General features: G+C 38.5%; 1 protein-coding gene across 2 annotated transcripts in view; it reads left to right on the forward strand.

The window, feature by feature from the left end:
• Positions 1-24839, forward strand: part of rasa1a (RAS p21 protein activator (GTPase activating protein) 1a) — a 27800-nt gene continuing 2961 nt past the window's right edge. For both annotated transcript variants that reach the window (XR_014531112.1, XM_083527089.1), the window contains exons 1-24: positions 1-1220; positions 13032-13184; positions 14003-14138; positions 14474-14544; positions 15045-15162; positions 15332-15363; positions 15979-16031; positions 16450-16600; positions 16938-17016; positions 17097-17223; positions 18190-18346; positions 18472-18559; positions 18639-18719; positions 19995-20152; positions 20282-20358; positions 21009-21181; positions 21299-21458; positions 21551-21693; positions 22815-22930; positions 23013-23099; positions 23204-23271; positions 23910-23998; positions 24081-24158; positions 24628-24762. Coding sequence is in view for 1 of the 2 variants with exons in the window: in XM_083527089.1 (XP_083383215.1) it covers positions 760-1220; positions 13032-13184; positions 14003-14138; positions 14474-14544; positions 15045-15162; positions 15332-15363; positions 15979-16031; positions 16450-16600; positions 16938-17016; positions 17097-17223; positions 18190-18346; positions 18472-18559; positions 18639-18719; positions 19995-20152; positions 20282-20358; positions 21009-21181; positions 21299-21458; positions 21551-21693; positions 22815-22930; positions 23013-23099; positions 23204-23271; positions 23910-23998; positions 24081-24158; positions 24628-24762 (2991 nt within the window). In the remaining variant the exon portion in view is untranslated. The remainder of the gene's footprint in view (positions 1221-13031; positions 13185-14002; positions 14139-14473; positions 14545-15044; positions 15163-15331; positions 15364-15978; positions 16032-16449; positions 16601-16937; positions 17017-17096; positions 17224-18189; positions 18347-18471; positions 18560-18638; positions 18720-19994; positions 20153-20281; positions 20359-21008; positions 21182-21298; positions 21459-21550; positions 21694-22814; positions 22931-23012; positions 23100-23203; positions 23272-23909; positions 23999-24080; positions 24159-24627; positions 24763-24839) is intronic.

The raw sequence follows: 24839 nt of genomic DNA on the forward strand, positions 1-24839 counted from the left end.
CACACACACACACACACAAAATGAGTATATTGATTGATTGATTGACTGATTGATTGACGACAGTGGATCGCGAGCACAGAGAGCGGAGTTTATCGATGCACGCGGCGCTCGGTTGAGCAGGTCTGCTCGCCGGGCGCACGGGCACGCGCAGGGAGCAGAGTGGGACTGGGAGCAGCTGTGGCAAATGTTCCAGCGCTGCACTAATCTCGATAGAAAGGAGAAAGTTTGGCAGAAGGAGCGGACATAACGCGCTCACCGAGCGGAAATGAAGAAAGAGAGGAGTGCTGGATACTAGAAGGCAACTGCGAACCGTGTCAGATAACAACTCGGGGCCTTTTTCCTGGAACTCTTTGGAAAAGAAACAACAGCCCACAGAAAAGCCTGGCGCACTCCCTCACAATAAAACCCCATATTCCCGTCCAGTGGATTGCTCGCAAATCCTGGCGCTGCGGCAACACGAGGGCTGATCACTTCTCCGATTCTGGCGTTTTTTATTCTACCTTCTTCCACATTCGTCTAATTTTCCCCCTTTAACCCGAACCTCAGGAAACAATGAAGACATAACTCATCCACTGTACCGTCGGCTAGCTTTGGCTAGCTAGCTAGCTATCGTGTGTGGACTAGCCAGTGCTAGCTAGCTAACGGGAGGCGTGCTGTGTTTACCGAGAAAGTTTTCGGCCGACGCTTCAGAGAGCAGAAGAGCGCGTTGAAGAACAAGAAAGAAAGAGGGAGCCGGCTCTCCTGTTGTGTCGCACTTTAATGGACGCCGAGGTCCGGAACGAAGGCAGGAACGCAGTGGCATCGGACGGTCGAGGCCCCGATTCGACCCAGTTTCCGTTTTATGCCAAACCGACTCGAGTGCGGGTGAGTGAGCTTTGTCCAAGCGCTGCGCCGAGCTACCGGCCGCCGTCCGCCCCGTCTCCTGACGGCCTCAGCGGTGCGATGATCTACCCTGTGCATGGAGAGGAGCTCACTCGAGCCGGCTCGGGACCAGGCGGAGGCTGTGCTTCCCCGGGCTCAGAGGGACCCGAGAGCCGCACGTCTCCCAGCTCGGTGGCACCGGACGGGCCTTCGGGCTTCCCGCCGCTTCCGCCTCCACCTCCAACGCTGTTTCCCGGTTCTGGAGTGCACGGCAGCGTGGACGAGAGCGACCAACAGGACGGAGCCGAGTACGAGGAAGAGGAGGCTGTGTTTTCCCTCTCCGCACCACCCACTAATCAGTAAGTTTTCTCATTCCCATAATTTCCCCCATCTGCTTTAGATCTACCTAAAGGAAGATCTTCTCTAACTGGCACAATATCACACCTGGCATCCACAGAAGACTCACACCTGATATTTCAGATTCAGTATTGTTACAGAAGGGACAGATGCTTCACAATACTTGGATAGTTCTGGAGGTATTGGTGGAGAATATGGTTTTTGGAGATGTTCTGGTTCTAATGTAATTGTCATGTCCCAGAAACCATTCTGACTGTGGTGTTGACCCATCCAAGAATAGTCTTGTGTTTGTCCAATTAAATGCTCTCTCTGATACATACACGTTCCACCCTTGGGTACAGGTCTTTCTCTACAGTATTGACTTTGTTGCAGTGGTGTTATTTGTTTTTGCATATTTTTGCATATCTCTTTTACCAATAACTTGGCTGAAGAGAAAACATTTATTAAAGTAAGTGTAGAGTTTTGTGGTATTTTGAGGTTATAAGACAACACTGCTGGTGTTGGAGTAATCACCATTGTAATTTTGTTTTTATACATTTTACCATCATGTATACAATTTAATGAAATACACTAATTAACTCTGATCGTTTGCCTATAAACCAACCATACATGATCTGGTGACCTTGGCTTAGACTTGACATTCAGAATCTCTGGGAACACTCATGTCTTGTTCAGGAGATGTTCCTCTGTAATATCAACAAGAAGTCTCAAGATGCCTTGGACAGCTTGCTGTGCATCATATTTAGCGAGTTTGCTGATGTATAGGTGCAGCATGGGTGTGGCACGTCTTGAACCCTATAAGTCAGCATACAGAATTAATTTGGGACGTTTCCGGCAGACATGAAAAGAGTTTCATATGCCAAACACTTTTGCAAACTGTGACCCATTGCTTTGAAGCAACCCGGAACGTTGCAGATTCCAATAACTCGCTGACATGTTCCTCAGTTGTGAAATTCGGCTTTATATTTAGTCACAAAACCTAAAATTCATATTTATGCTTATGACTCAAGCTTCATTTCCTTTTCAGAAAAAAAAAAAATCACAAGCTCACCTTCCTCAAATGCTAATCGAGGCCCTCTCATTTAGACTGCTGAGTGATTTATGCACCAAGACTGATGAGGCGAGTGATTTATCAAGAATTCAAGAGATCTCGTGGTTAGAAATGGAGGTATCATGTCAGAAAATTTCCTTTGATTCACATAACTTCTTTCACTCTTAGCAAACATGCCAGAATTAAATGTTTTATTTTAAAGGGAAATCATTTGCCCACATGTTTCTGAATGTCTTTTTCCCTTTGATTCCAATCCACTGAAAAAGACACTTCGTGGGGATTCATACCATCATGAAGTATAAGCAGAGTAAATACATTATTATGTATTTATTTATTATGTATTACATTATTATTATTTTTATTTGAATTATTAATTTTTTTTCCCCTGACATTTTTAAATAAACATAGTTGATTGACTCCCAAGATAAAAACAGACAAGTTACCAGAGCCTGATTGGAATAGGATTACCTAAAGATAAAATAAATAAAAATGGATTAATAATATTAAAAACAACCTAACATTAACCAGAGTGGCATTCCTTTATCTTGCCAGCTTTATATCAGTGTCCTCCCACCAGCATGACTGGCAAGGTTTATGTGTATGGAACAAAACGGGTATATGTACAGTGAGGTTAGCTTGCAAGTATTCAGCTTTTAATAACATCTTTAAACTTTGAAATAAATTGACCAGGTGTGAATGTAAGAATACTTTTTTATTTTTTTTATTTTTTTAGAATGATTTGTTTTTATTAGATTAATGAGCCCACAAATGTGTTCGGCTGTTCACTAATGCAGGAAGTATAATGACATTTACGTTCATTTTGGTGCTGGAACCAAACTGCTTTTGTCAGCTTTGTTTTTGTACCCTGCTCCGCCTACAGTGCACCGATATTACATAAAATATATACACGTATTGCGGTATAATCATAGAGTTTTGCACACATGCATGGCTTAAAGCTCTTCAGGAGCTGCACTTTTACATTTGTAGTGCTTTTTTTGTAGAATTGATTGGAAGCTGATAGCTGTGGATAGTTTCTCCTATCTCTTCCCCAAAACCAATGTGAATGATTGAAGCCTCGAAAAAGAAAAACCTAACGCTTTAGGCAGGATTCTTGTTAAAGATACATTAAACATAATTTGGTCCTTTTCTACAGAGTCTAAGGCGTTGCAGCTGTCTGTATAATAAATGATTAAAAAATAGTGATGAATGATTACACTGCAGAAATTTCTTTTTAGAGATCAGCTCATACCCATTTAAACGAATCTGGTCTTTCCATAATCCAATCATAACAGCACATGTAGTCATCACATTACCAGATTGCCTTGGACCTTGTGCTGCAGTGAGTGAGCAGTGGAAAAAGACAAGCCTCTTCTGGATGTGCAGACCTATTCTCTCTAACAGGGTTAGATGGGGTGTCTTGTTTGCAGCATGTGTGACTAAACATTGTGCTTTAGCACACCACAGACAGCCGCAAGTATTCATGCTTCTGTACAACGTGGCTTATTCATAAACAGCAGTGCCAGCAGTTGGGATAAATGTCTCACAGCTGCTGACCAGTCTGCTACTTAATCATGACAAACTGGGAAAGCAACGAAAGAGGTCGAACTACCGAGGCGCTCGTTGATTGAAGCTTCCTTTAACGATTAGAGTGGATTTAAAATTATTAACGGTTTTAACTGGGACCCGGGCAAATGGTTGGCCTGTAATATCTGTAACGCTGTTAAAGTTTTTGCCAGACGTGTTTGGAAGAGTTACATTGAGCAGCACTGCTAATTAATTGGCTTTATAAAAAAAACACAAGGCCATTTGAAAGCCAAGTGGTGCAGCATCTGTATTGCATATAATAGTTTGGATACCTGTAATGGTCTTGATTTGATGCCTGCTTATTAGCTCAGTGTTCAGTAGGTTTTTGTTTAAGCAATCCTGTGCATGTATCGAGCATCTTCAGCAGTATAAAATTTTTGATGCTGAAAGTTAAGTGTTTGTCTTGTTTGAGATGGTTTTATTTTTTAGCCCCATCAGCAGAACATTTGAATGGGTTTACTAATAAGTAAAGCGTTTTTATTTTTATTTTTTTCTCGCTTCTGTCTTATTTAGCCCAGGTGTGAGTTCGGTATGAGTTTAAAGGAGAAAGTTCACAGACGTCATTGCACCTTGTCAAAAACATCCGTGTAATCTGTTTGAAGGCACAGACTGCTACGCGATGTTCTTCCCGAATGATTCAGTCTCATTTTTACAACATCGTTTCCACACCATTCAGTGACTGCATGCGTGTAGACAGTCCACAGACGCCCTTTAAACTTCAATCATCCTGCGGTGTTCAGTTTAAATGAAGTAGTGTATATACTGCTCTGCTGTACACAAAAGCCTGGTGGTGCATAATAAATAATCTTTGCACTGAATAGAAAAAAGTTTAGACGTACTGTAATTTCTAACGTTTGTGTCTTACAACTCATTAAACATGCGTGCAAATGCCACTGTATGTATATTTTAACTGAACTATTATGTATATTATTCATGTATAATGGGCCATATTCATATATTTAGGGAGTTTTTCATTTTGTAATCATTGTGTATGGAAATAAAAAAGACAGAATGAAAGGCGTGTACACTCATAGCAAGTTTGTGTAGTAAACAGATAAATGCTTGGGGACTTAGAATTAAATAATAATCTAAAGATTTTTTTTAACTTTTTTTCTAGATTATGTGGTATTTACAAAACTGAAACGGGATACATGGGCACAAACCAGATACTGCACCATATGGCCAAAAGTGTTTGGACACCTGAATATCACTATGTATAGAATGTTTTTCTGTGCTGTTGCATTATAGTTCCCCTTTACTGGATTTAAGAGGCCCAAACAAGTTCTAGCATGATGTTGACCCTGTGCACAAAACAAGGTTTGTGAAGTCATTGTTTCCAAAGTTGGTGTGAAAGAAGTTGAGAGGTTTGTACAAAGCCCTGAACTTAACCCCACTAAACACCTTTAGGGTGAACCGGAACACTGGCTGCTCTCCAGGTCTTCTCACCTCACTATCACTGTTCCACTGCATGTGTGATGGATTGGTATCTAATCCATGGTGTATTCCCACCTCACAGGCAATGATCCCAGGATATGCCCAGATTGAAGATGAAGTATTGGTATAGTAGAAGTGTCATCATTGTTTTGACAACGAATAAAAAACAAATATTATTTGTGAATGTTGTACACAAATACTTTCTGAAAGGTGCATGTTATGTGACAATTAATTTTATTTATTTATTTTTAGATGTGCATGGTTTGCTTTCAGGTATAGCCAGCTACATGCAGCACCTGATGTGGGTTTCAGATCTGACCCCATCCCCTCGTCATAATCGTAGCCCAATGATTTAGTAAAGCAACCACAGATTTACGCGCTTCATGCGTGCATGTACGTGACAACTTTTTGTACATTTTAATTCATGCCTCTTAGCTCTTTATCTGTACGTCTGTGTGCATGTGCTCCTAATGTTTCCAACTAATATGCTATGGTCACGTGTGAAGAACAAGGCACATCATCTTTGTATTTCTTTCCTGAAAAGAAACGTCATGAAAATGGTGCAGTTAGCTCAGGCAATTTGCATAATGCTTGTGAGGTATTAAATGGTCATGATGAAACAAATCTTTTGAAAAAATTTATAAACATTTGATGTATGGATTATTTTTGCATGATGAGGATTGTGCAAAAGTGCAGGTCATTAAGGGTCACATCTAGCTGGTTTACTAAACACTATGATATTGTAGAAAACAAAGTATTTTGTTTAATTTATTGTAATATTCGCTTGCTGTTATTATTTAATCATTTTGGCCCATCCCTAGTTTTTGCTCCATTCACAAATGGCAGCGGTAGTGAGGAAGTGTGTTGCTGAGGCAGTCTCTTTCTCTCTCTCACACACACACACACACATATATGCAGTACTACTGCATAGTGGCTCTTTTGCTGCACATGATGGCCAAAGCCTCTTCTATCTCCCTCCTCGCCTTTTTTTGCCTTCTACAGCAATAACATGGATGTGACAATTCTTTGCATTTAAAAAACAATTTTCTCCGGTGGAAACTTCTGCAGTCTACTGAGAGCTGATGAAGTTTTGCGAAAAAAGCACGAGATTTTTTTAATACAATGGACATAGATGTAGCAGCTGCACTGGAACAGAGAACAGAGGGATGAGCTTAGCGCTGCCGCAGTTCCATGGGATCATGCCAGAGATCGTGTTGGAGTTGTGTCAGTCATGTCCAGTGAGACCGGGGAGATACATGCTAAAGATTCGGCAGCCAGGCAGCTTTGCTTCATGAATTAGAGAGATTGGGACAGGCAGGCATGCAACAAAAAACGAACCCAGTGTAAGTGTTTTACGGATTGGATTAAGACCGTGCTTTAGTTTTATTACGGTGTTTTGTTCATATTACTCGACTAGTTTGTAGTATGTCTGGATGTTCTGGTTGAGTTTTCCCATTTACAATAATAAACAATTGTTAACAGATTGCTTGTGCTTGTTTCCAGATCCAGCTATCTGTCATTTTGTATCACCAGGAAATTACTGTACACTAGGATAACATCATAGTTTTGGATTTTGGTTCTGTCGCATTTTCTTTTCAACCTGTAACTGAGCATGGTATTGGGCTCATAAAGATACTGATGTTGGTATTGGTGAATCACTAGGTCATTTGGTGCAAAATTTTCAGCTTTGCTAATTTTTACAGCTTTGCTAATTGTAAAATTTGGGTGTCCAAGGTTATGTGAATAGGACCAATTTGTATTATTTGCATGTGACACGGTGTATTATTTGAAACAACTTGCTGTTGATGTACTACTTTTCTACGATGCGGTACAGATTTTCATATCAAGATCATGTTGCTACAATTCTGCTTTCCAAGCTGCTCTTGAGTTTATCTGCACGAACTGCAGAACATGACACAGCTAGCATGAAACTCTCCTGATAGCAGTTACGACACTGACAAGTTCTAAAAGTACTTAAACCAGCACTTTAAGATCACTGATGTATGTTGGAGTTTGCCCCTGAACTAAAAGTCCTGCATATTACTGTGCATGTGAGATACGCACAGCTCCCCTGATGGCAGTCGGCATGATGTAGAGGTGCATTTCTAATGTCAAGCGATACAATCTGCTTCATGGTGATGCTAATAAGCAGTGACAGGAGAATTTACAGACGCATATTTTAGGTGGACTGACTGTACCAGTGGTAAGAGCCATATAAATGCAGTGATGAAAAATGCAAAAAAAGAGTGATTGAGGGAGGGAGGACATGAAGAAACCGAACCCGCAATCAGGGCTCAACAAGCCCAGGCTACCACTACTTTCACTGAGATAAAACCTTAGCTGCATGGTTATGGGCAAACCAAAAGAGGGTCACATCCTGGGTTCAGTTTGCCAATCTAGACATGAAGAGCGGTCATGATGGCAATGATTCATGCATAACCTAGTGCATTAACTGAGGTTTTTTTTTATTTATATATATATATATATATATATATATAGTGGTCCCCTGGTGGTCTAGTGGTTAAGATGCAGCGCTCCCACCGCTGCGACCCGGGTTCGATTCCCGGTCAGGGAACCATCCCCAGCCACTCTTAGTGCCGGTCCCAAGCCCGGATAAATTGGGGAGGGTTGCGTTAGGAAGGGCATTCAGCGTAAAACATGTGCCAAATCAAACGTGCGGAGGATCCACTGTGGCGACCCCTAACGGGAGAAGCCGAAAAGAAAAGTTATTTATATATATATATATATATATATATATATATATATATATATATATATATTTTTTTTTTGTTAAGGATAAACAGCTGAAAATAGATTCCAATAACATACAATGATTTATCAAAAGCATTACAAACATTTCAAAACATGCAGGTAGTTGGTGTGAAAGAGGCAGATGTAGAGGACAGGGTGGTATGGAGACGGATGATCCGCTGTGGCGACCCCTAATGGGAGCAGCCGAAAGAAGAAGAAGATTACAAACATTGCAAAATATGACTTCATAATTACAATGTATTACAATGATAACAACGTTTAATTCTGAATGGAAATGAGATCATCTGACAATAAAAATTAGTTAATTTCCACTTATAACATTAAGGCACATATCTTGTGTTAATTTGAAAATTGACACCATGCAAAGATGTTTGTGGCTTTTACAGTTTTTCTAAACGTATGGCACAATGGCCAAAATGCACCATTGAGCATTGTTGGTTGAACATTCATGTGTAAAGTGTGTGTGTGTGTGTGTGTGTGTGTGTGTGTGTGTGTGTGTGTGTGTGTGTGTGTGTGTGTGTGTGTGTGTGTGTGTGTGTGTCATAGTCTTCAAAATAAGTTTGTGCAAACTTTTAACTCCAATGCTTTGATATAAGCTTGATAGGTCAAGCTTTTAAAACCTGAGTCCAGGAACTCTTTTAAATGTAGTCTGTAAATGCCCAAAAGCTGCATTGCACTGTAAAAGTTCTTTAGTGCTCATCAACGCACTCAGATTAATGACCCACAAACCCTTTAACTTAAATCAGTTGTTTATAAATGTATAAAATGAAAGTCCAGAAAGACCCATACTGCCATGCGTGTTGTCTCTCATGCATGACTTCACCTGCACCGAGGAAAAGGGTAACACACATGAAGCATTTATACAGTATGGTGCAAAGGTTTTCCATATTAATCAGTCAAATACAACCAAAAAATCCAGGAAATTTATATATAGTATTAAAAGAGAAAAGAATCAGAGGAAAGCTTTTATAGATTAAAATGGCAATTAACATGACCTCCCAATCCCCCCTCCCCCCATAATTAATGCCAATGCTAAAACTTGAATTTGTCTATTTTTTTCATGTCAAATTGACTGCTGTGAAAAGGGTCTGTTATACCACATTTGTGCGGGACATGCTTGAGCATTACGTATATACGTTGCTATATACTTGCTGATAAAGCCAACTTTCAACCGCGTCATTCTAAAATGCCAAAGATCACAATTTGATACACATAAAATCATACTTTTGCCTTAGCAAGGACAATCGACAACATAGCTAGTTGTGGCTTAAGACTTTTGCACGTTACTGCATATGTACGCACACCCACCCACCCACACACATGCTATGAACGTGCAGTTGGACCAACCCTACGTTTCCTGTTGCTAATTGAAACCCAAGCCGAATAATGCAGTAAGCTATACTGTAGAGATATCCTGTCAGTCATAGGCTTAATTCTATATGTGCAACAACAACAACAAACACTAACCAGCACCCAAACCTTTATAAAAGCCTTTGCTTTCTCATAATGATAACTTCCTGTGGATGTTAATCTTGTGAAGAGGTATGCACATTGTGCTTGATGTTCAACATGACTTTCTTTTCTACAGCCCATATTTTTTTTTTAAGTTGTTGTCAGATGATTAGCTTTTGAAAGATTAAAGACACACATTGTGTGCTAAAGGCCATGGCTTGTCATGGGCGTAGACCTGAATCTATTCAGTGTACTTGTGTGGAGACGTCACTGCAACTCGATTCTGTCAATCAGCCAAAAGTGACTAAATTTGACCAAGGCTTATGGGTACTTCCTGCTTCTAACATTTTTAATTCCTTAACATAAGAACAGTAAAAAAAAAACAAAAAACAATAATGTAATGAAAATGACGAGTAAATGCTCTTTTTGTTATTGTCTAGGATTTCTGAAACGAAGCCCAGAGTAAATAATTCTCTATCACAACAATGGCAGCAGTAAAATGCCTACAGCTTTAAGTGTATGTGCCAGTGCTGTGTGTGTGTGTGTCTTTGTGCGTGTCATGCTTTGATGAAATTGTTCCACAAGACGAGCCGAATAGGTTTAATTTGAAAGCGTTTAAGTACCAGCTGTCATGATTTAAGAGCGAACAGTTGTACGACAAGTCGAGCGAAAACAAGATGAGCCCAAAGTGACTGATGTAAATGTTGATTAAAGTCATTACTCATTTTCTGTCATGGACATTTAAACCTTGTCATTAATAATGTTGTTCTATAAATAGATTAGTTTACATATGTAGTGGAAGTCATGGTGTCTGTTGTTCTAGCTTGTGATCTCGGGATAATATTCAATCACAATTTCATAATTTTAGCAGAGAAATTCTAATGACAACATTGTTTGAAGGACTGCAAGTTGAACTTTTTTACTTGCAACCTATATTAGCACTATAAAAAGAAACATGCAGCACTTTAAGCCAGCACTTGTGACAGACATGCTACACGTATTTGTGTTCGGTCTTTTTCGGTTCAGTACCGAATCCTTATTACGTGCAGAACATAGACCCTCATAGTCCCTCAGGAATGTGTTAAGTGGCGGACCAAAAGTTTGTTTAGTCTCCACCTCACACTTCGAGTTAATTTTTTATTATTATTAAACTTGAAAACATACACAACATTTGGAGATATGTTATATATATATATATATATATATATATATATATATATACACACACACACACACACACACACACAGTGGAACTTCGATACTCACGACCTTGACACTCCCAACGTCGATAGTTTGCGACCTTTCATTTGGAACAGGACTAAGAGTAACTCGCGAAAACTCTGGTAGTTCGCGAATAACTTGAAAGTTTGGAGTAACATTTCAAAACAAAAAAATTACCAATAAATTGCATAAAAATGTTTGAAAAACAATTTTATTATTGTATTATTCATTTAAAGTAGAAAATAAAACGTGACAAGTAATTCACAATTTTTTTGTTGTACAGTACGTGTCAAAAAGAAAGAGTCAAAACCTCGCGATTTCTTTTATCATAATTGGTTTTCTCAGACCGCCACACATTTAAGAGCACACACACACACGCGCACACACACACACACACACACACACACACACACACACACACAAATTTAGGCAGCCATCGCTGCATATGATGTATATCAGATTGTGTTTCTGTTATTTGGCATTTCCATGTTTCCTGTTCTGACATCCTGAGGGATACCTCAAGGTGATTAAAGTTAGTGATTGAGCTTTTAATTTGGTCACTCCTTATGCACTACCTGTCCTCTCAGCAATAAGGATGAAATTACCTCTAGAGTTGTGAAGGGACTGATTAGTATAAGAGCTGTGAGTGAACCGAGCAGCTCGAGATCTGAAAGGAAGTTTGGTTAAAAAGCTAAATATAGCTGATGCTTGAATTATTTGAACTATATTAACCCTGTAGGTGTTAAAATTTTTCATTAAAATATTAGCTTATAAGGAGGTTTTTAATAAAGTTTAGTAACAGTACAGCTACAGTCAGTCTTTGATGGTCTTGGATTCCTGGTTTTAATAAAACACTATTTGCAGATCTGCTAATGGCTAATGTCATTTTTATTATGAACATAGTTAACGGAGAAGGCTGTGGGTAAATTGTCAGGGACCTTTCTCCTGCTGGCTGAGCATTTATACTCTAAAAGCTGCACGGAGGCTGGTGTTCATCATATAAATCTTTTGGAACAGTGACGGTCTAAAAGCTACAACCCCCACACTTCATTTGCTTCCCTTTACTATCTGGTGTAGATGCTGGTTAGAGATAAGATGATAAAACTATCACACTTTTTAATCTATAGAACAACACTTCAAAATAGCTTACTACTTTTAATCACCTGGTAGTGGGGTTACATTTAATTTTTTTTAACCATTTTTTTTTTTTTTTACCTGTTCAGAAATGTCTTTATGTAGAAGATTATTGCAATGTTTATATATGTTTTACTTATACAGTGTACACACACACACATGCATTTATAAAAATATTTGGGTGCAAATCTTCACAATGCAAAGGATGCCAGATTGGAGCAAACTAGTGAATGTACAGTTTTATAGTGTAGTATGTGCAGACCTTATATGGAAAGCACACAGATTTCCTCTCTCAACACTCAGGACTCTGTTGAACATTTATTCATGCACCTCCGCCACATAAGCTCCACTTCCTCTACACAGACACACAACTTCTCCCACACATTCTTAGAACTCACATTATTTTTTAAGTGATTCTTATTATGCAATAATGTGAAAATGCACCTAAATGTCGTATGTCAGCTTTTTAGATGAATTGTTATTGATGAGCAAATTAAAATAAAGTGGGGAGACAAGTGTGTTTACTGCTTTATTAATCAAATATCATCTATTAGATTTAACACTATACTGGTTTTGCAGCATCTGCTTTCTGCCCAACTTGTCAGTCTTTTTAAGGTTCTTTTAAGGTATATTCATCTAAAAGTTTCTTTTGGTCGTATTTTTCCCATATGCTTTCGTCTCACTCTAACCATGCTGCACTCTCATTCATTTTCTCACTTTCCGTTTTCTTCTTTTTCTGTACACAAGCTTTACCAAACTTGCACAGTGCTAAACCAGAAAAGGGTGATAATTTTTAATTGCTTCCACCGGAAACTAATTCCCCTGAATTTTTAACCACAGTAAGAAAAGCAATTTTTTTTTTATTTCTAGCAAAGGGCTTTGGTGTAAAAGCCTTTTATATTTTCATGCAATGCTGAGCCATGTTCTTGCTGCAAAGATTTAACTTGAACTATATTTCAAAAGCTCCATTGCAAGACAAGGTGGGTCTAATGTAGCTCAGAAGTTTACAGTTTATTTCCAGCTTCATGGATCTTTTGTTAGGCGTAAGTGCTCCACAGTTTAAAAAAAAATAAAAAGTTAATTATTCTACTTTGTCACTGTATTATCTGTTTATTTATTATCCATAAATAAGTGTTTAAAACTAGCCTCTGTTCTTTTACTTTAGATGGTACCATGGGAAGCTGGACCGGACCATTGCAGAGGAGCGGCTGCGCAAGGCCAAGAACTCGGGAAGCTACTTGATCAGGGAGAGCGACCGGAGGCCTGGCTCCTTTGTGCTTTCCTTCCTCAGCAAGACCAATGTGGTCAACCACTTCAGGTGTGCCTGGCAAAATTTCTGTCACCAAGGAACTGAGTAAAATGACGGAATAATTTATAATGGACATCATAACAATGGTTGCAAGACTTGATCTTAACTCCAAGGCTGCCACCGAATTTGCATTTACATTTTGATTGATGTAATTTTGGACTGCTTTAAAAGGAGTAGTGCTCTGTAATTCCAACTTCCCCAGACCTCAGAATCAGACCTGAAAATCAGATCAATCATAAATACAATTCTTTGAAGAAAAAAAAAAATAAATAAAAATAATCCACAGCACTGAATTTGAATTTCTGTATAACTTACAGTATATGTTCACTGTACAAGATGTAATGTACTGGGGTTGCATTATACATCAATTCAAAATGATGAAATTGAAGAAAAAAAAAAAAGTGGTGGTCTGTGCCAAGCTGCAATTTGATTTCAGTCTTCATTGAAGACCTTTTTTTTTTTTTCCCCCCAGAGTGTATAAATCTATGTATTAGTTTAGGTGGTAGCGGAGGAGCAACGGCGTGGGTGGATCTTAAATATGAAATAAGTGTGTCAGCCCTCACCCTCCACTGCAGCCTAAATGAAATAAATAAATAAAAAAAAACTCCTAGTTGACATTTTAAATAGACAAATAGGTTTTGGTGCTAATGAGTGAAAAGTGATATTGCACACACACAAAAACTATACCTTTTTTTTTTTTTTTTTTTTTACAGATTTTGAGACGCAACTTTAGTTATGATCTGATTATCTGTCCACATTATTTTAATGCTCATGTAGGTGATATAAAATGTACCAGTGTTTGAGTCTTGGGTATTTTTGTGTTCCAGGATCATTGCCATGTGTGGGGACTATTACATTGGTGGGAGACGGTTCTCATCCCTTTCAGACCTCATTGGATATTACAGCTACGTGTCTTGCCTACTGAAAGGGGAAAATCTGCTATCGCCGGTGGCTCCACCAGAGGTAATGCTGTCGTTTCAGGCAACAGTGACTGTGATACAGGAAGTCTTGTTCATACATCACAGATGAAAGACTCAAGGAAACAAAACATTGTTTATGCAGTCATTTCTGCTTACCGAACTGCACCAGTGTATGATGAAGCAGCAAGCTACTTTACAACTTGTTACATGAAAAAAATAGAATGTTTATCCAAAAGAATAAATACCTTTAGCCATTTTTATTTACTCCTTTTGTCATTCTTCAGAGGCTCAAGACTCAGTTGCCAGTAATGCATGACGTGCTTGTGTTTCAGTAGATTTATGCTGACATTAGGTTTGTGTGTGTTTTGTTTCACCCAGCCTGTGGAGGATCGAAGAAGAGTGAGAGCCATTCTTCCATACACCAAAGTGCCAGATACAGATGAGATCAGGTATATCTCATGAATACCCATGGTCATAAGCCATATTGCAATATAAACCAGATGAGGCTCATTGTTCCCAAGTTACTTACTTTGCTTTGTCGCATTACACACACACACCACTATTCCAACATATGCTTTTAAAAACAATGAATCCTGAGTATTTAAATGCACTTGAGTATATAATCTGTTGCAAAGTCAGATTTGGATTTGAAAATATGAATCACATTCTTAAATAATAAAAATGTATGACTGGATTACTGTTTTTTTTTTTTTTTTTTTTATAAATCATGAAACTTGTATACATTTTATTTATTTTTGTATCATTTGACATGACCCTCATTTAGAGACCTTAACCAATATTGTTTAACTTAAAAATTGAATATATTTGAATGCAGCTTTTTTTTTTTTTTTTTTTTTTGGTCAAAATTTGATGAATGCCAACACCACTGACTAGCTCGGATTGTCCTTTGTGGTCCTTTTATAAATTACTATCTGTCTGTCTATGCAAGTTTTCTTAAAGGAGACATGTTCATTGTTCACAATGAACATGAAGATGGCTGGATGTGGGTAACCAATGTAAGAACGGAGGAACAGGGTCTTATAGTGGATGATCTGGTGGAGGAAGTGGTGAGTATCTGTCCTCTTCTGCCCTCTATCAATACTCTAAAGAGTTGTCTCCTATTATCTTCTTTTCCCTGATTGTGAGAGCTCTTCCAAAGACTAGGTCACTCTCTCTTTAGTACGATTGTTTTCTGGAGTGGTACTTACTCTGATTAATAGCTGCCTTTGTTTTCAGGGACGAGAGGAGGATCCCCATGAGGGCAAAATGTAAGCTACCTCAGGGTTTTATCTTGTTTGGTATTGGGGGCAAGGTACAGAATGAATGTGATGAAACCACAGTCTAACAGTTTATTTAAGGAAGCATTCTAATAGATTGTGTCAGGGGAAATGATTAACACCAGTGGCCTGCTTTTACAATGTAGTGTGCATTTGTGAAGAGGCCACTTTGTTTTAATTAATTGCCTCTCTACCTAACTCTCGGCCTCGGGCTTTTACAGGAAGCCTATGTGACGTTTACTGAGAAGAGAACATTTAAGACAAAACCTTAAGATTTAAGAGGTTTTGTACTCTGAATGAAATCGTAGATAATGTTTTATGCATTCTTGACCCTGTGATTGGGTTGGAGACAATCAGATAAAGAATATTGAATGCTTTGTTAAATATTCATATTCACATGAGACATGTAGCCACAGGCCATAAACATGACCACACAATGTAAACTGATTAGATCAGACTGACAGGAGCCTTTAATTGTTTCTGTGAGTTTGAATGTCATGAACTGAGTAATGTACCTTGACTCAATATTGACTCACATGCATAAATCCTGCTTTTGCCAAGGTTGAATGGTTTATACTTTCCTGTTCATGCTCTTTGTCTTTGTAGCTGGTACCATGGGAAAATCAGCAAACAAGAGGCATACAATCTGTTGATGACGGGTATATATTTAATATTTATTAATGCACACATGCAGCCGTTTTCCTGTACAGATGTATAGAAAGCTACATTGTAAAAATGTTGTTTTCACAAGGTCAAGTTTGACTGCTCAATCTAAACATTCATAAATATTTCATCTATGCTCTGCAATACTCTGGTCAAATTATGTGAAATTCAATAAGGGCAATGTAAATTTAAAGCAGGGTATTTCAAGCGATGTACTGTGTATGTATGTTTAGACATTGCATCATTTTAATAAAAATTAGGATCTGATGAAAAATGATGTGCAAAATTATTTAACATTTTTTAGTTTTATTTATTACAGTAGTGTTTGTTTCATTGTGTATATAGTTTTATGAATATTTATTTTTAATGAAGACTGTATATAAGGGAAATTGTGCTTTTCTTCTCCCACACTAGTCGGCCAGATATGCAGCTTTCTTGTGCGACCGTCGGATAGCACACCTGGAGACTACTCGCTTTTCTTTCGCACTAATGAAAACATCCAAAGGTTCAAGATCTGCCCCACCCCCAACAACCAGTACATGATGGGTGGCAGGTATTACAACAGGTATGTCTGGAGGCTATGATTTTAGGGTGGAATGGCAAAGCCTGAGGGCAAACAGTTACCCCTGTATTCTCAGACTTTACTGGGAACTCTTGCTCATTCATATTTAATGTCTTGCCTAACAGGCAGCACACCAGTGATTTGCAAGAGATAGGGATAAATGCACAGTCTGCTGCCTGTCTTGTAATGGGCTGCTGGTCTAGAAATAAAAAATAGTTCCTTTCTTTTTTTTTTTCTTCAGTACTGCAGAATTGACTAGTTATGTAGTAGACATGTTTATTGTAATTGGTAATATACCACATAGTGTTTAATAATATTTTTTAATGGCTTTTTATTGCAGTGTTGACGATATCATCGAACATTACAGAAAAGAGCAAATTGTAGAAGGCTATAACCTGAATAATCCAGTTTCAAATCAGGTGGGTGAAATTTGAACAGTAGTCATAGAACTAAATATTAAATACAGAATCAAAATAATAATGCTCTGTTTCATTTAAAGCAACAAGAACAAGTGCTTTGTAATGCTGTTGATGAAAATCGCGAAATTTACAAAACCATTCGGAGAAAAACAAAAGATGCGTTCTACAAGAACATTGTCAAGAAGGGATACCTCCTGATTAACAAAGGTAATGAATGACAAAAAAAACTGCAAGTGAACTTATACCTTTTATTTTACATATTACAGTGGAACCCGGTTATGTCGATGTCCTAGGGGGGGTGCCAAAAAGCATCGAGGTAACCGATGATCGGGATAAACGAAAATACAAAAGGGCGGCAATATATTAACGTGCTTGAAATTTCTTTATGTACATGATGTGCGTTAATAAATGAGAATGTGCATGCACGTGTTTTTGAAGGGTTTTTTACACAAAAGCGTTGCCGTGATTTGTTTGATGAAGGCATGCTATAAAATACATACAGTACATGTTTATCTGTCATGAATCCACCTGCCACGCCCCCTTCAGCGTGTCAGGTGCTTTCTCGGCCGCTTTCTCTGAAGCTCCCGGCTTCAATCGCGCACATCTGGTGCTCGTTTATCATCATCACCAGCTCCTATTTAAACTTCCACACTCTCACTGTCCGTTATTGTTAGTATATGTTGGTTCACGGCGGTCGTTGTTATCGCTCATGCGTTTCCCGGTACGTGCCTTCCCACCGGCACTCTCTCACCGGCTGCTCTTTTCTTCCCAAAGCCGCGCCGCGCCCCTACTAACACTACGAACACTAGCACTAACTAACAGCAGAGATTCACCAGTATACAATACAACACCTGGAGCAGCTGTAAGGTTTGATTTTTCCGCCACTTTCGCGAGTTCTTCTGCGGCTGCACCGAGATAACCGACGTTAAATGGCAAATTTTTTTCCCCCTTGTGCTCGAGATATCAGGGTTGTCGAGGTAACCGAGGGCGAGATAACCGGGTTCCACTGTATTTATACACATAATATCTAGTATATTAAAGCTCAGTGCTTTTGCAGGGGTGTGGAACAGAGATATGCAAGGCTATTTTACAGCTTTACTATTTTCAGACCTTTACTAGTAGCCATATAGATGGACATTTAATATTCCTTATCACACATTATGGTTTTATTAGGCAAAGGAAAGCGCTGGAAGAATCTGTACTTCATCCTGGAGGGCAATGATGCTCAACTTATCTACTTTGAGAGCGAAAAACGAGCCACTAAACCCAAAGGGCTGATTGACCTCAGTGTGTCTTCAGTGTACTGTGTGCATGACAGTCTGTTTGGCAGGTAAGCAGCATGTGCCGTTACCTAGCACAGCTTGCAAAGTGCTTAAGCTGAATGAGTTATGGAGAGTAGTCATTAAAATCACTGGGCCGGGTGAAACATGGTATTATCATTTGCTCTTTTTGTAGGCCAAACTGTTTCCAGATTGTGATTCAGCACTTTAGTGAAGAGCAGTGCATTTTCTACTTCGCAGGAGAGACACCTGAGCAGGCCCAGGTACGTGTGAACACCACATCTGTTCCCTTTATCTCTGAAATTAATGCTGACTCTAAAGCACTCTTTTAAAAACTTACAGGACTGGATGAAATGCCTACAAACTTTCTGCATTAACTTAAGGAAGCCTGTACAGGCCACTTCCAACAAGCGTCTACGTCAGGTAACGCACTGCTAAATGGGCCCTGAGTCAGTGATGTGGGGGGGTTTTTTTGGGCGTGTTTCACATTTTTGCCACTACGGGAATCACTGACCAACTTATAATTATAAAGGAACAAACGTATACATTAGTTTATGAATGCTTTATCTGTGTAAAGCTGCTTTCAGATGATGTCCATTGTTAAAAGTCCTATTGCAATAAAAATTATTGAATTGAAAAATCTCTTAAAATAATGATTAATGATATCATTCCTAATAATTCATATAATTGAGGCAATTATTAGAAATGATAGGGCTACTATTTTAAGAATTTACCCTAAATTACTGCAAATGTAAAAATGACTTCAATAATTTCAAAATAACTATATTAAAGAGAGGAGTTAATGCAATCCAAACATGAACTTTGGCACAATATAGCATGAACATTATATAGAAACAACTAAATATATATGAACAAAACATGCTCATTTAATTTCCTCCTGCACAATATTAGCTTCCAGTGTAGAAGGTCACATGAAAAGCATATTACACACGGCTCATGTCTCGTGCAAAAAAAGCTTAAGAGGAGCATAAAATTGAATGAATAATAATGATATTTCAAGATTTAAGATGTTTATTTGTCACAAACATGGTATATACAGCTTGCAGTGAAATGAAAACCCAATAAGCCGCTCAGAAATTGTGCATTAAGTAAAATGGTCTAGAAGTATAAAATATAAGAGAATATGAGGGGGAGGGAGGAGTATAAGAAATGTGAGAATTTATTATATAATGATATGGTGGCATTACTATTACTATTAAAAAATAGTGCAAATATATTTAGATGTGCCAAAAAGGTAAAATAAAAAAAAGGAATGAGAGACAGCTAAAAAATTATAATAATAATAATATCAGGTGATTTATTATTTAGAAATATTTCCTAACTAATGTTTATGTAACATTGGATCGACCCCATCAACATCTCAGGTGACACCACAGCTAAACTTGTGTCCAGCTAATCAGTAATGGAGAATAGAAAGCATATCTACCAAAGCAAGGAAACAATAAACATACAAGCATGATCACTGGTAGCTTTAGCAACCAATATACAAATTCTTTTGCACAGAATTTAAAGACAGAGTGAGTTTACGGTCAGCCAGCATTGGTGTCAATTTGATGGTAGTTTATGTTGTGGCCCAAATACCTAAGAGCTCTTTACTAATTACTTTAAATAAAAATAATAATAATAAACTACAATAACATGCTGATATAGTTATATTGGTCATTTCTGCTTTTTCAGGTGAGCAGCTTAGTGCTATATGTGGAAGAGGCCCACAAACTCCCCATCAAACATTTCACGAGCCCATATTGCAACATCTACTTGAACAGTGTGCATGTAGCCAGGACTCACCCGAGAGATGGACAGAACCCAGTCTTCACAGAGGAGTTCATCTTTGAGTGAGTAGACAAGTATTTTCTATATAATATTATATTATATAATATTTAATGTTTTAACCTACAGCCTAACTCACTATTGCAATTAATGATGCATTCATTGAGAAGTCATTTATTTTTGCTTTCTTTTAGTGACCTATCCAGTGAAATTAATCGATTTGAAATCAGCCTTAGCAACAAAACTAAGAAGAGCAAAGAAAGTGATATTTGTAAGTATCCATTTTGAAAACCATCTGTACATGATAGAAAAATGAAATGAAATTACAAATTACATGTTGATTTAAAAAAAAGTTCAGTTGCCTGAATAATTATGGACATTATGACCGTCATCATGGGTGGGATATATTAGGCAGCAAGTGAAAATTTTGTCTTTGAAGTTGATGTGTTAAAGGCGGGAAAAATGTGCAAGCGTAAGGATTTGAGCGAGTTTGACAAGGGCCAAATTGTGAGGGCTAGAAGACTGGGTCAGAGCATCTCCAAAACTGCAGCTCTTTTGGGCTGTTCCTGGTCTGCAGTGGTCAGTATCTAACAAAAGTGGTTTAAGGAAGGAACAGAGGTGAACCGGCGACAGGGTCATGGGCGGCCAATACATACGCACGTGGAGAGCGAAGGCTGGCCCGTGTGATCTGATCCAACAGACGAATTCATGTAGCTCAAACTACTGAAGAAGTCAATATTGTTAAAGGTCAGGACTGTTTTGGCAGGGGGGACTAACACAATATTAGGAAGGTGGCCATAATGTTATGCCTGATCAGTGTACATGTCTTATTTTGCACTCTGGCCCCCTCTGCTGTTTGCACAATTGGAACTGAAAGAGTGAATTTTATTTAAAACACCAGGCGTTGGTTTGTCTGTGCAGTGTTCATGCGTTGCCTTCTGAGCCGGTTGCAAAGGGGACAGATGATTGACGAGTGGTTCCCCTTGAGCTCTCATGTGCCTCTGAAGGGAATTGAGCCGGGCTCCTTGCGTGTACGAGCACGCTATTCCATGGAGAAAATCATGCCAGAGGAAGAGTATAATGAATTTAAAGAAGTAAGAATCTTGAGCACTAAAGAATTTGATTGCCATATACTTAACTTTATGGTCATCTTTTTGTTGATCGTCTCATTCTTTATTGCGATTTTTACTTAACCACCTTTCTTTCCTCAGGTGATTTTACAAAAAGATTTTCACGTGATCTATGCGCTGGCTCATGTATGTGGGCAGGACCGCACTCTACTAGCCAGCATCTTGCTCAGGATCTTCAGACACGAGAAAGCCGAGGCTCCACTACTGAGGACTCTAAATGACAGAGAGATTAACATGGAAGGTAACTCTCCAATAAACAACGCCCTCATCTGAGCAAACAGCCAAATGAAATAAGAATGTTAAATGCTATAAGTATGGCCTCCCTCCCTTCAGATGAAGCTACCACTCTGTTTCGTGCTACCACACTGGCCAGCACACTGATGGAGCAGTACATGAAGGCTACAGCCACACCCTTTGTCCATCATGCCCTCAAAGACACCATTCTTAAGATTATGGAAAGCAAACAGTCATGCGAGGTTTGTCACGTTTTAGTACAACTATTTAACTGCTTTGTTTTTGGTGCAAGTGTTATAGTAAATTCGTGTGTGTGTGTGTGTGTGCACGCACGTGCAATGGCTGTCCAAATTGAATTCGCAAAAGATCTGCAAACCTCCATAGTATACAGTGGTGTGAAAAAGTGTGGGTAATTTTGGTCGGCCGGCGAATCTGGGAAGGTTCTCTACTGTTCCATGTTTTTGCCATTTGTGAATAATGGCTCTCACTGTGGTTCGCTGGAGTCGTACAGCTTTAGAAATGGCTTTATAACCTTTTCCAGGCTGATAGATCTCATTTGTTTCTGAATTTCTTTGGATCTCAGCATGATGTCTAGCTTTTAAAGCTCTTTTGGTCTACTTCATTTTGTCAGGCAGGTCGTATTTAAGAGATTTCTTGATGGTGAACAGGTGTGGTAGTAATCAGGCCTGTGTGTGGCTCAGAGAAATTTAACTCAGGTGTGATAAACCAGAGTTTTTACAGGGGGGGGTAAACCCCTTTTCACACAGGGCCATGTAGTTTAGGATTTTGTTTTCCCTTTATAATAACAACCTTCATTTAAAAACTGCATGTTGTGTTCACTTGTTATTTTTTACTAATATATAAACTAATTTGTTGATCTAAACCTTAAAGTGTGACAAACATGCACAAAAATAATACAAAAATCAGGACTTTTTCCACACCACTGTATATGAAGTTAAAACAAAGGAAATCTATGTAAAGCATCTTAGTAAAACAAATGCAGAAACATAAAAGTAATATTACTTGTAAGAACTTGAGACTTAGTAGTATGGATTTTTTTTTTGTTTTTGTAGTTGATTGAGGTGGATTTGAGTATAAAATTCATTATTTAGGTTTAACAATGCCCTTGTATCCTATATATTGTATATATCGCATACTTCGTGGAAAAACATCTCTCTCTTTTTTGGCATTGCATTGGGTTTTGAAAATGACAAAGTGTGGTACACAGAATCATTTTAACAAGTGACTTTTTTTGTAGATTTGCAATCACTAAATTAGTTTATTGTTCTTCTGTTTTATCACTAGTTAGATTGATGCTATTTTATTTTTATTTTTTTACTGTTTCCTGCTTTCTGTCTTGAAGCTGAACCCCTCTAAACTTGAGAAAAACGAGGATGTAAATCTAAACCTGACCAATCTGCTTACTATCCTATCTGAGCTGGTTGAGAAGATCTTCATGGCTGCTGAGATCTTGCCTCCGTAAGAAGAATGACACTTAAAGCTTATGTGCTGATCTCATTTGTGTTATATTTTTTTAGACTCTTTTCTTTTGTATTGTCAGAACTTTGAGGTTTATATACGGGTGCCTGCAAAAATCTGTACAGCAGAAATGGCCCACTAACACTACTATGCGGACCAGAGTTGTGAGGTATGAAACACAACAGCTGTTTTTCTGTTTTTGTAGCCTTTCTCAAGTGTATAGGTGTGTGATTCCTCCTGAGCAACATGCTTCTGTTTCTGTCTCTTGTGCAGTGGTTTTGTCTTCCTGCGATTAATCTGCCCTGCCATTCTTAACCCCAGGATGTTCAACATCATCTCTGGTAAGTGTGCAGCTTAAATAAAAAGAGCTACTGTTTGAAGACACAGGATGTGGGGTTTTGAATTTTGCCCACAAAAGCTACCTGTAACTTTTTTTTTTTTTTGTCTATGCTGCAATTATCCACCACTGAGCAGACTAATCTCACACCTTTGAGTGCCAAGTCAGTATGCATTCAGAAAGAATTTAGGGCTGCCTCCCAAACCTCATACTGAGTAGTGTATCAGTTAACAGGCTATTCTCACATTTTATATCCCATGTTGAGTCACTAGCTGACATCACTGAATAATGTACAAATTGTACCATGAGGATAGATTCTATAATCATTCAATGGATTGGAACAAACTTGGAGAACAAAGTGCATGAATTCTTTAGCAAGGGGAAAAAACCTTTGAAATACCAGTATCTTATATTATCATCTTATCACACTGACGTCCATTTGGTTTGTTTTTGCTTTTTCCACTGACTGGCTGCTGGTTATATTTACGGGTTCAAATAACCAATCTCACTTTGTTTAATTGTCAACTTGATGCAGCTCAGGAGCATCATATAACTTTAAGGATGTAGAACCTAAAGGCTTCTCTAACAATTAGATGAAATTAATAAGGACAGTAAATGTAATGAATGACTGCTTCTTTGCAGATCCTCCTTCTCAAACTGCTGGCAGAACACTCACTCTTGTGGCCAAGTCGGTGCAGAACCTGGCCAATCTGGTGGAGTTTGGGGCCAAGGTTTGTTCTGCTACACATATGTGCATGTTACCGACATTGGAAAGAAAAAAATTATGGGTTTTATTTTCTGTTTATGGTCTAGGAGCCCTACATGGAAGGAGTGAATCCATTCATCAAGAATAACAAACAACGCATGATCATGTTTCTGGATGAGTTGGGGGTGAGCTGCATAAAATGTTTGTTTATGCTGCACATAGCCAGCTACATTCTGCCTAATGAACACAAGAATTGTTACTAGCAAGTCTCTACTGCTAGTAGAGCTTATTGGATAATTGAACCATGAGCATTTTCTTTACATTTATAGCTTTATATACATATTTGACGTGATCAGTTTTCTTTTACCTAGAAAATGTGCCGCTTGTAGTTTAATACACCTGCTATTCACTAAGTAGTGGTATGAAGCACCACAGCCATGCCACCTTCACTATAAGTTCCAAAAGAATTGTCTTTACACAACAAATACTTGAAATAAAACATAACATTTTAAACAAACATCTATTTTTTGCCTAAATATTAACTACGGTTTAGAAAATGTTTTTTTTGCAAACAGTAATTTAACTGAACCTACTAACTAACCAACCTGTAATAACCCGGGTTTTAAAGCTGTATTTCCTTTCTGGTTTCTTCAGAACGTCCCTGACTTGCCTGATGCTTCAGAGCACTTTAGGACTGATCTGTCCCGAGACCTTGCTGCCCTGCATGAGATCTGTGCCGTTCACTCGGATGAACTTCGCACCTTGAGCAATGAAAGAGGAGCACAGCAGGTGTGTGACCAAAAACATATACTGTGTATATATACAGTGTCGGGTGTGTATAACATTTTCCATCCGTGTGTGTGTGT

Source organism: Silurus aristotelis (genome assembly GCF_946808225.1).
Source record: "Silurus aristotelis genome assembly, chromosome: 23".
NCBI lineage: Eukaryota > Metazoa > Chordata > Actinopteri > Siluriformes > Siluridae > Silurus > Silurus aristotelis.